This window comes from Schistocerca piceifrons, chromosome 3 (genome assembly GCF_021461385.2).
Source record: "Schistocerca piceifrons isolate TAMUIC-IGC-003096 chromosome 3, iqSchPice1.1, whole genome shotgun sequence".
Classification (NCBI taxonomy): domain Eukaryota; kingdom Metazoa; phylum Arthropoda; class Insecta; order Orthoptera; family Acrididae; genus Schistocerca; species Schistocerca piceifrons.
This window is the reverse complement of record NC_060140.1, coordinates 873576599-873597191: the sequence shown is the minus strand read 5'-3', so window position 1 is coordinate 873597191 and position 20593 is coordinate 873576599. Positions and strand designations below refer to the sequence as shown.

At 39.7% G+C, this 20593-nt stretch overlaps 1 protein-coding gene across 1 annotated transcript in view; it reads right to left on the bottom strand.

Annotated features, from left to right (window-relative positions):
• Positions 1-20593, bottom strand: part of LOC124789334 (tuftelin-interacting protein 11) — a 150423-nt gene that overhangs the window by 97939 nt on the left and 31891 nt on the right. The window contains exons 3-5 of the mRNA XM_047256653.1: positions 13004-13280; positions 10806-10989; positions 3393-3486 (exon numbers count right to left, since the gene is read on the bottom strand). Of these exons, the coding sequence (XP_047112609.1) occupies positions 3393-3486; positions 10806-10989; positions 13004-13280 (555 nt within the window). The remainder of the gene's footprint in view (positions 1-3392; positions 3487-10805; positions 10990-13003; positions 13281-20593) is intronic.

Genomic DNA, 20593 nt, shown 5'->3' with positions numbered 1-20593 from the left:
AAAGCTTTATGGTAGGAAATAGTTTCACATTTCAATCATATGCACCAGTTTCTCAAGCATGAGATCGAAAAGTAGTATTAAGAAATTTTTATATAAAATAGGAATTGTCTTATTCTTCCATAATTTGTGTGATGTCCCAGTTTCTTCTCCTTCCTCGTTCTAACAATTTCGCCATCACCAATTCTGTCGCTATTCTTGTCATTGTCAAAATTTGTTCGTTGATTAGCTTTACTAACCCTGTCAGAATCACAGATTTAGTTATCCCGTGATTATTTTCCGGTTAGGCGTTATTACGTCTTCGTACAACACGTTTTACACGCTGCTTCCAGGATAGAACTTAAGCGGCTGCTAGCCGGGGACTGTTCAACTGGTCCTTACTAGCGTAGCGATCTAGCGAAAAAATTTGTCAAAATTTCACTTTCTTGGATACACCGAGAAGATAATACGTAATCTTTCTCACCTGTTATTCCTGTTAGTCGCTAATTTCCATTCTGGTAGTCTGAATCTGTGGATTTCGCTAGTAATTATAAGAATGCTGATCATTCGCAAACCCAATCAACCACATAATCAGACAGCAATTGGTATTCATCCATTCAGCTTTACTCCACTCAGTTCATATAGCCACGTCACCTGTTGTCTGTGGAAAGTTTATTTCTAGATGCGACGAGTATTCTCCTGATAGAGACATCACGTACACTATGCACGCATTCAAAAATCAACTTACGATTCATTCAGAAATCAACTTAAAATGCTTTCAAAAATATTCAAAAACCAACAGGAATGAGTTTCAAAATCATATGAATGATCGATAGACCAATGTGTGCTGGATGCTAGGCGCTTTGTGAAACAAGTTTTTTTTCCTCAAGAATATGAATTTGGCGCCCCCTTTTCCCGGTAGCATCCAGCTGCTTGCTGCGACTGCTTGCACAGCCAACAGCCACATTGCTGTAGCCAGAAGCGGGAGAATCTGACTCAACTGGGCATGCGCATGAGCTCGCTCGTAACTACTAAAACAAATCTAAATGTGAACAGTTGTGACTTCACGCTCATCAGAGGCAATTTGTTGTTATGAAGCATTGCATAGTCTTCCTAAAGCCTTTGACACATTTTGCTGTTGGCACACGCTTGCATGAGCACTGTGTGTTGTTGTTGTATATGGCGCATTTCCTTTGCAATTTAAGTTATTTTCGTTTTTTTCTCTCGTTTATGTTCTATTGTTGAAGTGTTCTTCTGCAGTAGCGGGATACAGTACTATCCTTTGTTACAGTATCTGTTTTTACCAGTCAAAATTTAACGGAAAACTAAAACAATGAAAAATTCCCGGAATTCTAAAAAATTCCCGGGTTTTTCCTGGTTTTCTCCCGGATGAAAAAATTCCCAGGTTTTTCCCGGATCTCCCGGTTGTCCTGGGTCATATACACCCTGCATGAACGTATCTCTTCAAGGAGCTAGGCATTTTAACTGTGCCATCACAATACATATATTTGCTAATGAAATTCAAACAATGGAAAATCCAGGATGGAATGTAACAATATTATGAAAACAATAGTTGCTACTCTCCACACAGCGGATATGCTGAGTCGCAGATAGACACAACAAGTGTCTGGCTTCAGATGGGAAGACTGTGTGTGTGTGTGTGTGTGTGTGTGTGTGTGTGTGTGTGTAGTCTATTTTTGACAAAGGCCTCGTTGGCTGAAAGCTTATTTTGTTGCGGTCTTTTTGTTGTGTCTATCTGCAACTCAGCATCTCTGCTATATGGTGAAGAGCATCAATAAAATTTGTCATAAATAATTCATCACAATCTGAGAAGAACAGTGAGGTCCATACCTACACCACTAGAGGGAAAAATGACCATTACCCATTACTAGGGCTATCAGTGTTGTTTTTTCGTGTGGCTGCATATACTGTATTCAGTAATGTTAACACTAATCATGTGCACATATCCTGTAAACATACTTGTTACACTTCATTTTGATAAAAGAATGCAAATGATTTATGGACATGAAACTCACTCACTCTCACTCATTTCCATTCACACAGGCAAACGGTACAGTGAGAGCAAAATACTCATAACATGGTAACATAACTGCTCTGAGATAACGAAATGAGTTTTTGGCATACGACAACATACAAATAGGAGAATTATTTTCCCATATTGTTAATTTCTGAAAGTTTTAGCTACATTTTATAGGCATCAACCTCAGACCTCATATGCACTAAACATGAACTCACAGTGACTCCTATTTTTCACTGCAAAATATTCTAATTTCGTGTGGCGAGTTACTTAATTTTGAAATATTACAGGAAGTATGACCATTAACAAAATGATAAGCAGTTCACCACAAAGCTGGCCAATGGGGCTATAAGGTGCGAAAAAACTCAACTTTTTTTACTTAACATTTTGTAACATTGTGTGAGAAAAATTGCAAAGCAACCAAGTGCATGTGCTGATGTTTCTGCAGTGTTGCAAGTCTACTACCAACCACACGAAAACAGGCAAATGATGTTTCATTCTTAAAGAACAGAGCACTGTCCCTCCAGAACAAATAGGTTGACCCATCCGGCAGCAAGAATGAGAATGAAATGCTATTCTTGATCCAACTTACTTTGTCAAGTTCTAAGTATTTTGTGCAAAAACTTGGTAGCAATGTAGAATGAATTATTCACACTCTAACAGAGAGTGTATTGTTTTGAAACTTCCTGGCAGATTAAAACTATGAGCCTATCCTTGACTTTAATCAACAACCTTGCCTTTAGTGGACAAAATTTACTGAGCAAGCTATCCAGACTTGATGTGTGTCCTGCCCTCAAAGTCTCAATTCTGAAAACAACACTTCTAAAACCCCATGCTGGCATGTAGTTTTAAATCAGTCTTGAAGTTGGAAGCAATCTGTAGAGGCAATCTAGGACACAGAAAATGTAGTAAAATGCAACACAATAGATATCTCAAACATCTGCAAGGAGAATGGATGTAAAACAAAATGAGAGGAGGCTAGCCCATAAAAAACTGTGGTACTGATGACGAGCTTACCAAGTACTGCCATGAAATAATACAAAAGACAGAGGAGCCCTTCAGCCTGCACAAATCAAATGTAGCAACAACATTGCAAAGGCAAGAACAAAAAAAGTTCCAACCTTCACTTTTTTTGCGATCCTTGAGAATCTTTAGGTAAATGTTTTGATGAACAAGTGACAGTTTACTGGCAAACTAAACACCAAGTTACAATACCATTTTTGCTGACATGGTAATCTGTACATCAACACCTCAAACAGTAAAATACGAGATACCTAACATGCATGTCAAATGCAGTAAGACATATTTCTCCACCTCAGTTTAGTTGAAATCATTGAAACATGGCTTAACAAATAACAAAACTGATGATCAAACTAACCAATAGCGCCTCTTCCACGGCGTAAATGGGCTTCTACAGGTGCAGAGATACCCTGGAGGTCCTTTCCCAAGCCCTTTCCTGGCTGGAAACCCATCTGAAACAACACAGCGACAAAAGATTATATTAATTTCAAAAATAATGTCATAAAACAGTTAAGTGCAATAATAATATTGGGAATCACTTTTTACCTTTTGGTAATTGAAAATCATTTGTTTTGTTACTCAAAAGACAAAAATTCTTCGTTATTTTATCCCAGTAATTATTAAAAATAGAACATAAACATTAATACTTTATTTATTCTGGTGTAATATGTGTGCAAATGGTACCACCAAGTGAAATTCACTTCTTTGTTTTTCAGTAAGTCCAAAAACAGTTTTATTTTAAACTATTAAACTGGTATTCTATTATTTGCAAAACAAAGAAGAAAGGAAGGTTTAGCATTCCACTGCTGACAAGATCATTAGAGACAAGAGTACAAGCTTGGAGTGGGTACAGATGGAGATACAGACTGTTTCTTTTTCAAAGGAATCGTTCTGGCATTTGCCTTACATTCTGACATTGGCCTTAAGCAATTTATGGGAACCACAAAAATGTAAAATTGAATGGTTATTTGAACCACTATCCTATGTCCTACCACTGCGACACAATGCTCGGCTCCGTTACTTGCTACTTTTTCTTCGGTTATTACGTTTACATCATAATAAGTAGGTTGTATGCATATTTCACAAGTACTTTTGTCTTTCATGATGAGCTTCCTGGTAATTTTCATTTCATTTCCAGCATTAAACATCCCCAGAATGTAGTTGCAAATGTTAAAATTCTCATCCATATTTAGTGTCCTTTTTTTTATTTAAAATATGTGTTTAAGGCAATTCATACCTCCCTCCCCCATTCCCCCCCCCCCTCCTCTCTCTCTCTCTCTCTCTCTCTCTCTCTCTCTCTCTGTTTGTGTGTGTGTGTGTGTGTGTGTGTGTGTGTGTGTGTGTGTTGGAGCAAAGGAGGGGGAAGGCTGGCTGAGAGGTTGGTTGGGTAGGTGGCTGAGTGAGAGAGAGGGGTTGTGGAAGAGGGGACCAGACAGCAAGGTCATGGCGTCCACGATTCAAGGTAGCAAAAACTATTGGACAAACAACAGCACAGTCCAGGTAAAGGGAAAGGAAAGTGGACATACAAAAAGGTAGAATGAATGCTGGGGTAGCAGGAAGAATAGAGTAAAGAATGGGAGTGGGGAGATATGGAGAGGCAAGAGCAGGGGGTGCTCCAGAGGCACTACATGTGACGGGGCACCAGCACTGCTGCCAACCCATTCTGATCCTCACATCGTACCACGATCATGACAACAGGGGCAACACCAGAGGAAGAAGATACAAGAAAAGGGGAAAAAACAGTGCAAAAGACCAGACAAATTATAGGGGCAAGTTGGCAAAAGCTGGGCCAGCAGGGACGCAGGGCCAAAAGCCTCCCAACAATGCCAATGCTAACTGAGGGGCTCCAATTCCAGAAAGAAGGAAAACTACTTTTGCGATGAAAACCATGGATGGACGTAACCACGTAAGGTCATCCACTAACACCTGTGACATGGGAAGTAGGTGTACGTGTTTAGTGTGTAGGGCAAAAGGCGCTGGGCAGTCTAACAAGGGCAGTGAGGGGGAACATGTAACTACATAGGGGGGAGGGGGGGGAGGGGGGGAGGGGGTCATTACAGATTAAAAAAACCATGGGTTGCTCTGATATGGCTGACATAAAGACAGGAAAGGATGGGTGAAAGAATAATACCTCATGGCGGAGTCCCCTTAATCGCAGGAAGTTTATTAGACAGTGGGGACCTTTGCAAAGTTTCCGAGTTTGAGCCTCGGTCTGGCACACAGTTTGAATCTACCAGGAAGTTTCATATCAGTGCACACTCTGGTGCAGAGTAAAAATTTCATTCCAGATAAGATTCATTGGAGGATTTCACCCTGACAAGGAGTAAAACATAAGGAGGAATCTTCGGCCTGCTATTTCCAGAGGAAGAAGACGGCCTGATAGAAGGCAGATGCCAAAGCCTATGCAAGATGGGTCACAAGGTATTCCACGAGAAACAACACATCCGCACACAAGCCTTCGAGGGTGCAGAGACAAAGCATTCCCAACACAGCCACTCGCTCAGTTTGATTAAATAACAGACTGTGGCAAGTTAATGAGACTGTCATAGAATAGGTGTCACTTAAGGCGTCACAAGACTCAACGGTAATCACGAATGGCAATGGCAATGGCTGTGTTCCACTGCAGGACTAGCCGGCAGCGAAAGGGCCTGTCGAGAAGGAGGTGGCAGTGCCAGCAGCCTGAATAATCGTATCAGGCACATAAGAGATAACATCACTACAGCCTGACAAAGAGGGGTAAACACAACTTGGGGTGCATATACAGGCAATCAAAGTGACTGAAAGCCACAGGAGGGGGACGGGGGGTGGAGGGGGGGGGGATGACAGAATCAATGGTAAATAGTCATTATGCACAGCGAACATTGTACTGAAGGGAGAAGAGGAGGGGAAGTGAGCAGAAGATCAATGGCACAGTAAGAGCTATAAGCAGCACTAAACTGGGTAGGGGAAACATCATTAAGAAGGCACAGGCTGTGGTCCACAAGAAAATAGTCTATGAGGAGACCATGACAAGATGAAAAAGCACTGCTCCACAAGGGCTGATTGGCATTAAAATCCTGAAGAAACAAGGAAGGGAGGGGGGAGTTGTTGAAGGGGGGCAATTAGGGCAGCAGGTAAAGGTGGCCGCCAGGAGGGAAACAGAGATTGCAAACCAAGACCCCAGAGTCCAAGTGGACCCGGACAGCAACTGCTTCCAATGTGGTACAAAGGTGGATCCCAGTTCTAACAATGTCCATATGGACCAATGTGCAAACGCTAGCCCCCAAAGGATTGACCCAGTTTCAACAGAGAGCACAGAATCCACAAAGGGTCAGTAGGGGGCATCAGTAAAATGAGATTCCTGGAAAACGAAAAGCTGTGGAGTTAAAGAAATAACAGGCTGCAACTCCAGAAGGTCACTGTAGAATATGTTACAATTCCACAGAATAAGCACAGAACAGGGATCCAAATGGGAGGGGAATGAACTGAAGCTAGTCACACTGTCAGATAGCCATCAGTCACTGGCAAGGATGGATCGACATCCACAAACAGGGGGGAAACAGCACCTCTGGGAGCACCGAAGGGGTCTTGTCCCAGCACATATGATTCTTCTTCTTCTTCTATTCTTCTCCTTCTCCTTTTTTGTAGGTTGAGAAGGGCTGGGCCCAGAGAGAGAGAGAGAGAGAGAGAGAGAGAGAGAGAGAGAGAGAGAGAGAGCAGCCTTCAGTTAGATCTGGAACTAAAAGATAGTGGGTGACCTTGGGGTGCACAGACTGTAGGTCCTGTTGGCAACGTGTGGCAGCAGACCTCTGATCAGGATGATGCAAGGGGGAGGGGGCCTCTCACCAGGAGATGCCGAAGAAGTGTATTCAGTATATGTTCTAAGGACTATACTGTTTGTAAAAGAAAATATGGAGCACAGTATAATAAATAGTGATATCCACAGTTATAATACAAGGAAGAAACAGGATTACCACATAAAATTCAGAAATAAGAAAGCAACCGATCATAATCCATTTTCCGGTGGAAGATTTTTTACAACAGACTGCCAAATACCATAAAAATGTTAAAAGGAAACATATTTAAAATAAAATTAAAGCAGCTGTTAATTGCTAAATGTTTGTACTCCATCAAGGATTTTTATGTTGTATGTACTTTATTTCTACTACTGAACTATTTTTATTGTTCATGTATGTACCGACTGACTATGTCCACGACTGTAAAAGTTATTATGGACAAATAAACCATTATTATTATTATTATTATTATTAAGTGGGTACACTTTGGCCAGATAGGGGACAGCACCCAGAGCGGATAGCTTGGGCACTGCAAGAGAGGGTAGAGAACAGAGGGCTCAGGACTGGGATGAGGAGCAGAGAGGAGGGGAAAAAGGATGTAACAGAGGCCAAGTTAGATGTCACAGAGACAGGGTGAAGGTGGTCATATTTCTGATGAGCCTCAGAATAAAATAAACGATCGAGGGACTTACACTCCTGAATCTTCTTCCCCTTCATATAACCCGGGCCAACCAGCAAACGTGGAGTGATGGCCATGACAATTAATGCACATGGGTGGAGGAGTATAGGAGCTCCCCTCACAGAGTGGGCATCTACATTCACTGAGTAGTGTATTGGGTGCACAGGGGGAAGACATATGCCAGAAACACAAACACCTAAAACGCCTCTTGTGTGGCAGGACATACAGCTTCAAGTAATACCAGTAAACCATTACCTTGACCAGTAATTTCCAAGAATGCTTGCAAGTGATATATATTGAACACACGACTGTCTTGGAGTAAGATATCAATTCTGTTTACAGTGATGACACACAACCTGCAGCAAAAAATCTCACTTCAAGCAACAGCACTGACACATAATAAGTAGTAATAATAATAATATTTTTAGTATTCTCACCAAGATGACCAAAGCAGCTACAGTTTCCAGTAGTGTTAGACTCAAGTGGCATGATTTGATTCCTAGGTTGAGTATGATGGAAAATTATTTGGAATTCTGTTGTGAGGGCCATCTGCTCCCAAATCACAACACTAGAAATTGTGTGGATTGCTAGGGGAGAACTGCGTCAAACTAGGTTCAAGAAGTAGCGGTCACGAGTCCTGTTACAGTTGCATCACAGCAAATGTTGGAAAAGAAGTCCTGTTACAGTTGTATCACAGCAAATGTTGGAAAAGAACAAGTATAAGGAAAAACACATGGTTTGATAATTTTAAACTGACAATACAGCAAAGTATTATTTTAGTTTCCTACTGGGTTACAGATTACATACTGTAAAACACAGAGTCAGAAAGTGGACTGTCCATTTATACTGTTTTGTGACTGTTACAGATTCTGTTGAGAAGTAATTGTGACTAACTACAGTGGTCCAACAGCTGGTGTCAACAAGATTGTGGAAATAAACGAGTCACACACAACAACTCGAAAATATGGGAAAGGACGGCTTCTCAACAAAGGAACTGAACAAATTTCGGTACATGGAGGCATAGAAAGAGAATCAAGAAAATTTTTCATTGTGAAAGTGTATTCCAAGACTAAACAAACTTTAGTGCCTCTTACTAAGAACTTCATCTTGCCCAGCACCAAGCACCAATGTCATTAAATATGGATGGAAATCATACAACACTTTGAAGGAAGAGGGATTTCACCATGAGTTTGTAAACCATTCTGTCAAATACGTGTCTTTTGATGCTCCATCTGTGCACACACAAAACATCTAGCGATTACGGAAATCCCTGAAATCAGCCATCAGAGGAGAAAAATGGCCAGGAGACAAAAATTAACTGTATATTTTTCAACTACATGGTAAAAAACTTCCCTGTGAAACTTTACCTGTTTTCTTAACAGATGTTGCTAGAGCATACCCCAGCTATGTAAAAAAAGGACTTCTTCTGCCTGCACACAGAAAATATGGAATTGTCCTGAATGAAGATACTGATGATAAGTAAGGTAAGTGAAATTACATTTAATGTCGCCATTGCACAATTTTTATGTATTGCTTTTGTTGTTGCCAATATTACAACTCAAATCCACATCATTCGTCTTCTGTCATAGTTGTTCTGATCGCTGTAAATAAAATCGATATCTTGCTCTGCGACAGTCACACTTTCGATACATGTCACTTGAAACGTTCTTTGAAACTACCCCTTGTCTTCCTCCGAGAGGGTGTCCCCCTCAAATGCTGGACTAAAGGCACCTGTATCGAAGCAACTGTCCTTATGGCCTTGGTGAACACGACAAACAAAACGAACACCTTGCCGTTCCAGATAGGCCCAGAGTTCCTCATCAGTTTGAAGGATGAGGTCCCTATAAAAAAACTAGTGAGGAGTAATGGACACTGGAATGTCACCAAGATGGTCACTGGCACGAAGGTTTGAAGACTGGGTGGCAGAAGTAGTTCTAATCAACAGCGAACTCGACTGCACCTTACTCTGAGAGTCCACTTTGCCAAACTTGTTTTCAATTATTTCTACAAAAAGTATTGACTTGGTGGCAGTGAAAGTGTCCCCAACAGTCCTGGTGCAAACCTGGGATTGGAGAATGGGTTTCACCGCAAGTCAGCAAGCCTGGTCCTAATCCCAGGGAGTAGCTACAGAAGGGAAGACCACAGGGTCGTAAGAAGTAGTGTGAAAGGATCGATTCCCAACTAAAGAGAGAGTCGCGGAAGAACAGGCAGTTTTTTGGAGTTTAATGCGTTTCATATGCAAAGTGTCCACCCTGACACCACCCGCTCCAATTAGGGGTTCTCCTAGCGGTTGCCACCTAGCCACAGCAAGGTCTGTCTGGCATAGTGGCCATTGCCAGGAGTTCTGATGCTCAAGAATAACAAGCAACCATTACTAGGCATGCATGGGGAGGTAGCAGCTCACGTATCAGACGTATGATCACTGTGTTGTCAGGGGCTTAAGCAAACCGGTACATAATGACCCCACCGCACCAACTGGCTACAATGCTGGCTACATAGCATGAAAAGGACAAGGGCAAGAGTAAAAGATGGGAGAGGTGGTAAGGTCACATCAAAGACACTAAGTAATATGCTCTTCCCAGTTGGCTCACACTATGGAGGCAAAATTCAGAATGGGAAGTCAAACCCCAAAGGGGGACCAAAAAGCCAGGAAAAAAGGGGTGGAGCAGACAGAAATGTGAGGAACCAGGAGGATAGCCAGATCAACATAAGCAAGAACATCAAGAGGGGGGAAGGAGCAAGGACAGGGAGGATGGGGAAAGGGGAAGGGAATGCAGGAGAAAAGGGGAAAAAAGGCTGCAATAACCTTGAGACCTGTGGGGCAGGAGGCTCAGAGACGCTGTGTGAGAAGGCAAAGTGAAAAAATTGGGCAATGGTAATGGGAGAGTGTGGAGAAGTAAGAACCGAATTTGGCAATTGCATAACAGAGTAGGTGGAGACACAGGACACCGGCTAGTGAGTGTAATGGAAGAGAAGTATCTGAAAGAATTAGAGGAAATAATTAACACTGGGTCCAGTAGAGTAGAGTTAATAAGTGAGCAAGTGAGAGAGAGAGAGAGAGAGAGAGAGAGAGAGAGAGAGAGAGAGAGAGAGAGAGATATTGCCTAGTTTACAACTAACTGTTCTCCACAAGTTAAGTGCTCAAACTGTGTTGCTGGGTGTGGGGGTGAGGTTGATGATTAGAGAAGAGGAGAGGGAGCAGGAAGATGGCAGCAAGAGACCTTTTGTGCAGTAATAGGATCAATAACTATTAACAGCAACTACTAATACAATGAACAGAAAATTAAATTTGTTTTAAATATAATAGGAAGAAGACCTGCAACAATAGCTTCGCTCCAATTCCTTTTGTGTGTTTTTCCCAACTGCCAACACCTTTTTGCATCAGAGAAGTAGATACAGTTGATGCTTTCTTCCTTCTTAAACCAGCAATATCTCCATCTACAAATGAGTTGACTTTGTTGTGGTGCCGGAACTCTAATCCGCTTCCCTCATCTTCCTCACTTGAAAAAATAAAAACAACTGTTAGACATTATCATCATAAATAACAAACATCACAATAGCTGTAACAGCGATAAAGAAAAATCTGCTCACTAGTTGAGTTCTGCAGCAAATATCAGCTAGTAATAGTAAAGACACTGTTCAATAACCACAAATAGAGGACACGCATTTGGAAATGTCCTGGAGACGCAGATTCCAGTTGGATTACACCATTCTTGAGACATGGATTCTGAAGTCATAAAATGGGCTGTAAGGCATACCCAGGAACAAATACAGATTCAGATCACACTTAAGCAATGATGAAAAGTACGATGAAGTTTAAGAGAACTGGCCGGAACAATCAATGTGTGAAGAATTGGGATACTGAAGTATTGAAGAATGATCAGGTGCATTTCATGTTCACAAAGGTTGTTGATACTGCAATAATGAATACCACTGTAGGTGGTTCAGTTTAACAGGAATGGACGTCTCTGAAAATTGCAATCTTAGAGGCTGGAAAACTATATACACCGGGTGGTTATAATTAAAGTGCACCTACTCATCGAGGTCCAGCGTAGTCATAGTTATGATACGGTAGCAAAACCTGATAGATAAAATAATGCATTAATGTGGAACCAATTTACGCTGGAAAAAATTAGTTTCAATTGTGGCCACCACGCGCAAACCTGGCAAATCACAGGTGAGCTTCGTGTGGCACCTGGAAGAGGAAAACATCCTATCCTGATGGAAGTTATTGGCACGGTAGCTGTTGCTGTAACTGATCATGCAGCACATGCCACTAACCGAGTAGTACTTGTGCTCATGCATCCCATGGTCAACAATACGGAAAATTTTGCAGTCTATTTTACACTGGTACCTGTCAAAGATCTAGATGACGCATCAACTGAAACATCATGATCCACAACACTGTTCTGAATTTGCTCTTCAGTTTCTGGCCCAGGTCTAAGTTGTTGACAAGTGGCCAGGAAATATGAAGTGACAAGGCACATTTTTCACTACAGGATGCAGTGAATACAGAGAAGTAACAACTTTGAGGCAACAAATTGCTCACCCAGTGAAAGCAACCTTCCATGAACATGTTTTCCAGATGCATGGCCTGCAAGATCACCTGATCTGAATACATGTGACTTTTGGTTAAAGTAACACATTTACCAGGACACATTCATTCTCTAACTGATCTGAAAGCCAGTATATAGAAACACATTGCTCAGATTCCACTGGAACTGCTGTGTGAAATTGTTGCAGTATTTCATCGACCTATCCGGGGCTCATACTGAACAAACTGTGTTAAGCTATGGTTAATAATAAAATCAACACTATGCCTTTCTCACTTGTTTGACCTTTTCTGTCCATGTCCTGTTTGTAATTCACTACATATGCAAACATTTCTGTACGCCTTTCCTGCATTCACAGTACCAGATTTGCATCTGGTGGCAAAAATTAAAACTAACATTTTTCCATTGTAAACTGGTTCCGCATTGACGCATTAGCATGTCTACCAAGGTCCCATGCAATATGGTAATTACAGCTCAAAATTGACCTCTGTGAGTAGCTGCACTTTAGTTACAACCATTCAGTAGAAAGACGAAAAACTGCAAAGAAACCTTAGGTAACAGGAGAAAAGCTTCAATTGATCAACAGAAGAAGGAGGTATAAAAATGTCGGAGATAAGACTAGAGTACAACAATGTAAGTCACTTCTTACTGTTTGTTGTGATCTTCAGTTACAACAATGGTTAGATGGAGCTATCCGCACTACTCCATACTACATGAGTTTCTTCATCTCTGCATAAATACATCCCTTGGTTCCCTCTACAACTGTTACCTCCCGCCTCCCTCCCCACTGTTAGCATAGCAAACTGATGATTCCTTCTGAGTAGGGGGGCTAGAAGTTAGAACAATACAAATGATGATATTACAGCCAAGATTGAATGAGCGTTTTGTCAAAGGAAGTACAGAGGTCTAACATATATGGCTTCTGTAACAAACTTTATAAACAACCTAACATATAAATTACCTTGATGTAGTAGCTATATCAGCACCTCTCCGTCTCCGAGTGCCAAATCCAGCCCGTGTCTCCTCCCCATCCTCACTATCTTCTTCTTCTTCTTCTTCTTCTTCCTTCTCTTTCTCATTTTCACCAGGCTTCTTCTTGCCTGCTTGCTGTATGCCACCAGAGACGAAACTTACAGGGGCTGTATAGCTATATCCTTTTCCACCAACTGCACCCCTAAAGCTGGCTCTAGTTGATGTTCCTCCTCCACCTTCATCACCGTTTTCATCAGCCCAGATACCTGCAATCACAAGTAATATAAACTGACTAAGAAATGTAAAGATCACCAAAAATAAGTTTGATATTGTTTGTGATCCCAACATTGTTTACAATGTAGTTCACTACATATTTATGTCTGTACTGTTCACATTTCTGTCCATACTGGCAGGAAATGTTTCTCATGGTGTACCCGCTTTAACAGCTCCGCTATATTCAGTGAAGAGGACAATTTACTGATGTGTGGTACTGTTTAAATTCCACCCAAACAGTAAAGATAAAATGTATCAAATTATGTGCTGAGAGTAATTTTTTACACAAGCTGAACATGGATAAAGCTTTGCTCAACTTCAGTAGGACTCATAGTATTTGTAAGATACACATGTGCTTTGGGGAAATCAGTATGGTTCAAAATGAGCACACTTTGTACACTGCAATTGCAGTATAGATACTTTTGTTGTTCCAAGACGACGAGTTTCAACAATCTTATGCTGCCATCATCAGATCTTATGGAACTTGTTATAAAATTGTGATGTTACATTATATGGAGTCAAAGCATGAAAGACACTCCCTATGTATACAGGTCTTGACAGAAGCCCAGTTGATAAAATGCACACAGATGAAAAATGCACACACACAACAAAATCCACACAGATGTTAAAACCTTTGAATCGCCCACGCACGTTGATGGCTGCACAGCACTCTGCAGCATGGACTACATGAGGATTTTATCAACCGTGTGCGCATTTTATTGTCTGTGTTCATTTTATCAACTGGATTTTTATCAAGACTTGTATATGTGGGGAGTGTCTTATGTTTTGACTTCTTGTAATGTAACATGACAATTTTATAACAGGTTCCATAAGATCAGATTATGGCAGCATAAAACTGTTGAAACCAGTCATCTGGGAACAATAAAAGTGTCCACACAGTGGTTACAGCATATGAAGTGTATTCACTTTCACATCACAGTCTAATTTTGAAGTTCTGTCAAATATGATAGTATATTTGTATTAAAGAAAGACGTCAATCTCGGGCAAGTGATATCAGTGAATTAGAGGATTACTATTACACCCTGTTATTTTTGGCAATAAAGTGGTGCTTTTCTGGCCATCCATATCCACCCCACATTTCAAAGCAAGTTATATCTCAAATATGACAATGTATATGGAGCATGGGCTAATGAATCATCTACAAGTGACTCATTCAAGTAAACTACGCTGCAAAACACGAACACTGAAGGAAATCAATACAGAGTACACATGAGTGAATTAAAGTTCTTGAGGATTTGAACTGAAGCAATACAACCACATAAACAGAAAAATGAAAAGCAACCATGTGGAATTTTAGCTAGAGGAATGAAGATTAAGACATAGTTGAAAAGGGGGCTCTATGAAACAAAACAGGAAGATCAAGATTGGGGTAGTGTGGTCATATGAGAAGAACAAGATGGGAGAGGATACCAAAGGGCAAATTAGCCGTAAAGTTTCAATGATAGAGTCAAAAAAGAAGAGCAAGTGACAAATGACTCAAAAAGAGTGAAGGAAAATGTGGATTGGAAGGGAAGTAACTGGAATGTAGAGGCTTGTGTTTCTCGCTGCCCCAGTCAAATTTCAGAAACAGTGAGATGATCATGACATTGAAATAGTTTATATCAAAATGACTACATAAATGGCAGCTGTTCAGTCTTCTTAATGCCATAAAAAAGAAATATCTTTTGTGTCATGTAATCAAGACAAATTTACAAATTATTTTTAAAGTTCAAAGGATACCACAACAAAATAACTGTGATTGAAAGTGATTGTACAGCACAGGAAATAAATAGACATAAGTAAGCATCAATTTGTGCATTTCCTTCTCCACAATTCTCTTTTTATCTTTCATCATCCACTGTTCGCTCCATTTCTTCATTATAGGGGAAGGGGGAGGGGCAAGTCTTTTTCATGACAAAGTTTAGTTGGAATTCATGAATTTTGTAACAAGATAAACTACTGACATTGTTCTCTCTTCCCATTTCATCTTATTTGCTTTATTGAAACCGTTATGCATGCTTGAAAGTAATACTTGTATTTATATGAACCTATATAGTAATTTCTGTCTAAATTTACACTTTTACTTTGCAAACCACTTAATACTATGTGGTGAAAAGTGCCATAACTTTATTCTCTCCTCCCCTAACACAACTGCAAATCAGATTCACATTTCTCTGATTTTATACATTGAAATGAAATGGTCATATGGACTCTGGTGAGGAGAGACTGTCAGGGGTTGTGTCAGCCACCTGGTGTAAGTCTTTCTATTTTACACCACTTTGGTGTCTTTTACATTGATGAAGATGAGTTGAAATGGTTAGGACAACACAAATACCCACTCCACGAGCAAAGAAAATCCCTGACCTGTCAGGAAATCTGACACAGAAGCCCCCAAACTGCAGACAGCAACACTAACCACTAGATCACTAGCCGCGGACTGGTTTTATGCAAATGCGAGGTATTAATGTTTGTCCTCTCTCAGAAGGTGGGTGATTGGCATATTAAGAATAAATATTTACACAATATTACCTTTTCTTCTAATGCACCCAACATCCCCTACTGATATTTGTTGAGTATATCTGTCACACTCATCCTAACTAAACAAACAGTTTATGTCTCGCATGCAACTCATCTCTGTACCTTTGCAGGTCTTCTGCTAATCCCAATTAAAAAATTCTTCTCACAAATGAAGTAGCCATCAAATACTTTACACCTTTTCCATTTAACTATAGTAGTTCAAGTTGTTGTTTTTTATGCATAAGCATTGTGTGGAACTTTATAGATTACTTGTAAGTGGTTCCTACTGTGGTCTAACTCCACTAAAATTAAAATAAAAAATGATTAACTACACAATTATGGTATGATATTCTACCTGTACAAGTCATTCATATATTAATTTTTGTATGTAATCCACACTTTAGCAGAGCCTACAATTTTTTATAATACACTCACCAATTTGTGACACATGAGTACCATGAACTGGTGCTGTCATTACAGTATATGGGGCATTTCAAGAACAAGAAAATCAAAAAGTGCATTTTTGGCCATTTTGGACTAATCCCATTTTTAAGTACCATTCAGGAAGCTACCTTACAGAGTATAAAAGATTCATGTCCACATATTGTAAATAACTGTTACAGGACTGGTAACACTGCTGAGAACGGAGGGAAGCAGTCCTTAAGATGCAGAGCATGTCATGCAAGGAGACACAACGAAAGATCTTTAGGGGAAATAGAAGGACAAAAAAGGCTGAGTTTCTATCAAACATCAATATAAGGAAAGAAGAGTACAAAAATGGGAGGTGTACATTAAGGACCAAATGGAATCAGATGTTTGGGGTTATCCGTACAAACTTGCAAAAAACAATGTTCAGTCACTACTGTATTATCAACCCTGAGACGATCCGACAGCACAATGACAACAGACTGGGAGATATCAGTCCACTTAGAGGAAATAATTAACACTAGGTCCAGTAGAGTAGAGTAGAGTTAATGAGAGAGTGAGAGAGAGAGAGAGAGAGAGAGAGAGAGAGAGATTGCCTAGTGTACAACTAACTGTTCTCCACAAGTTAAGTGCTCGAACTGTGTTGCTGGGTGTGGGAGTGAGGTTGATGGTTAGAGAAGAGGAGAGGGAGCAGGAAGATGGCAGCGAGAGACCTTTTGTGCAGTAACAGGATCAATAAACTATTAACAGCAACTACTAATACAATGAACAGAAAATTAAATTTGTTTTAAATATAATAGGAAGAAGACCTGCAACAATAACTTCGCTCCAATTCCTTTTGTGTGTTTTTCCCAACTGCCAACACCTTTTTGCATCAGAGAAAAGAACAATGGAAGAGACAGAGTAGTATCAACATCTTCATTCTGAATTGCTAAGGGAGCACATGAGTGTGGTTACATTTGCCCAGGAGGAAGTGAGACTGGCAATAATGAAATTAAATTTGTGGATGTAACCCACAATAGCCTAAAATAATTTTATAATACATTCACCAACTTGTGACGCATAAGTACATAAACTGATGCTGTACAGTGTACAGGGCATTTAGAGAACAAGAGAAACAAGTAAATTTTTGGTCATTTTGGACTAATTCGCTTTTAAGAACCATTTATGAAGCTCCTCTAGAACACACAAAAACCATGTCCGTATGCTGTAAATAACTGTTACAGGATTGGGAATACTGTTAAGCACGAAGTGAAGCAGTCCTTAAGATGCAGGGAAAAAATCTAGACCAGGGACAGTGGCGTACTTCCATGTTTCGTGCAGGAATGTTGTCAGCGCTTGCCATGAGGTACGAGTGGCACAAAGAAGGTGTGTCAGCTGTTTGTGTTATGCCGCCAATGAGAGAGCAGCAGTAATACATTCGGAAGAAAGGGTCAAACATTGCTGTAAACAAGGATTACAAAATCGCATCGCAATGCATGACATATTCAAAAACAGATCTGGATCCAGAACTTAATAATGAGGAATTGCTTTGTTTTTATTTAGAAGTGGAAGTTCTAAATGATGACAGTTTTCTTATTACTAGCACTAAAGTTCCAGCCATGGTAGCAACAGATCCTGTTTTAAGGGCAGGTTCTCATTCAAAATGGTCGAAAATTCAATTTTTTTTTTTTTTTTAAATTGCTGTTTTGAAACATATATGTGCCTAGAATCTTGGGACAAAGAAGTTTCTACAGTGCATTGTTCAATTCAGTGTCGCGGCCACCCTGGGGCTCTCAGCCAGAGACGCATGGCTCAGATAGAAAACTTGTCATACTGTGATGCATGTTCACAAAATGATTTATATTGCAGTATGCAAGCAAACATATTAGCTGAAAAAGCTGACGAACAATGTGTGCAGGTTGCCAAATGCAGGATATCCAGTTCAGCTAGAGCATCTTTTCTCACTAAATGAGGGAATTGCTCTTTAGAAATGATTCAAGTTAGAGTAAGGGTTGATATATGGAACTTCAGACAAAACATAAGTAACAGAAACACTCTTTTTGGTCAAGTTTTAGCCAAAATATAATTTTTGGTCTGCTATATTGGATTAGCCATTTTGAATTTTGAAAATCTATCTTCAGATTTGTATTCAGTGACATCAAAAATATATAACAACATGTAGTTTTTATGCAAATTGAACTAATAATACATTTCAAAGTTTTCCCTAAACTTTAAACAGGTATTTCTCGAGAAATGATTTTTCAAAACTGTGTGCAGCATAAAATAACAACAGTTCAACCTATTAACTTCTACCTTTGACCCCTGAAAAGTAAACACTTTTCTTGGGAGCCTGTACCCGTAATGTATGAAATTTGTTTACATTAACTATTTTTTGTAAAACCATAGTGACAAAAACCCACAAAAATCAAAATCAAAGTTTAAGTTAGCACTATAACATTAAATTTAAGGTTATTTCATTGTGGCTACGTATGAGCTAACGTAAATTTAATATACTATCGACTGATGTTATCCATTTTTTATTTAAGATAACTCCAGAGTGGCTACACTACACACAGTCTGCATACTTCAAACTCGCAGGTCCTTGATCAAACCATAATTTAATAACTGCCCAGAACAAGTTTGTAACCCTTACTTTTACAAAAGTTGGTTTTTACATGGAAAAAGGTTGTTAACAGTACTTGTCACAAGGTAAGGATATTGTAACTGCTTTACACAATCTTCTGTTTGTGTTAGATTGGTAACAAGTTCGGGTTGCACGGAACAAGGTTGTATCTGTAAATAAGGTGGCAGACGCATCAAGCGTACCTCTTACAGTCAGTGCTAAAAAACACATGAATGGAGGCAAAAAGTGTAAACAATATGTGAGTGAGTGGCATGATATGAAACATAAGCAACTCAGGGATGCTGAAAAACAATATATATCAACGAGGGTAAGTTAATAGTGACAAAATCTCCACCAGATAAGGTTGTAACCCAACTTTACACACAGCTATTTTTAATTGTAATATTATGATTCCATAACCTTAAATAAGTAGCCTAGCTTGTGACTAGTGAAGCAAAATTCTGTCTAGCTTTTATTGTGAAACATCACCAAGTTGTGCAAACCATATCACAACATAATCAATGGTTGCACAATGAAAAGGTTATGTAAAGGTTTTCAGAAATTACTGCAACCAGTCGCCTTTTATGTAGATGTATTTTATTTAACCATGACCGGTTTCGAGCTGCCTAGCAACTCATCATCAGATGGTATATACATTTAGTGCTTTTTTGTACCCATTGTGTGGGTGGTTGAGTATCTGTGGCTAGACAGAAACGAGAACAAATAATCGCTACATGTGGTACAGTAACACGAAATATTTACAGCATAATTTATGTTTAACGTATAAGAGCAAATAATCACTACATGTGGTACAGTTACACGAAATATTTACAGTTTAATTTACGTTTTGAGGTGTTACTTACAGATAAATCTTTCTGCAGGTATATATATCTCTTTTAGGACGTATTTTTGAAACCATTGTGTCTTGTTTTTCACAATTTCACAAGTTAAAACTTTCACTAGATGTATATTACTTTTATGAGGCACTGTTGGAAACATATATCTTGTTTTTCGTAAACATCGCTGAACACACTTAGCCACAGATACGAATACAGGATTTACACATTATAAACAAGCCAAAGATTGCAATATAACTACAGTATCAAAGATTTCAAGTTGACCAGAGGCATTATTAGTCATCACACACACTGACAAGAGATTTGTCTTTATTACATAGAAAATAAATGTAAATTAGCTTAAACTAGTAAAATGTTTATTTATAAATTAACTGTGCAATTTTAGCAGGTATATAAAACTAGATTTTTTACATTATATTTCAGTTACATTTAAGATTATTGGTATTGAGAGTATTATGACAGCTAATTTCTTGCTCCTTCCATTGGCTGATCTTGGCATATGATGTCTGGGATGAGAGGTTGATGGTTAACTTGAAATAATAAGTAATGCTGGTACTTGAAAGGGTGTGGAAAAGGAGTTGGCGGTGGGGGGGTGGGGGGTGTATAGGAAAAAGGAGAGGGGGGGGGGTTGAGAGGGTGATGTGGAGAGAGAAGAGAGCTGAAGGGGGGGGGGGGCAGAAGTGGTACAAGCTTTTATGTGTGTGTGTGGGGGGGGGGGGGGGGCATTTTGTTTCTGAATGACTGTTTAGTTTTTTAAGTTCAAAGAATCCTTAAAATTCTGAAAGAAGGAGTTATTCGCCAATTCTGTCTGCTCATTTAAAATGGTATGTGGGGAATTATGTTTGTGGGTAAAAATCTCTAATTGTTCGAGAAGATCCATCTTGAATCCCTTGTCTACAGT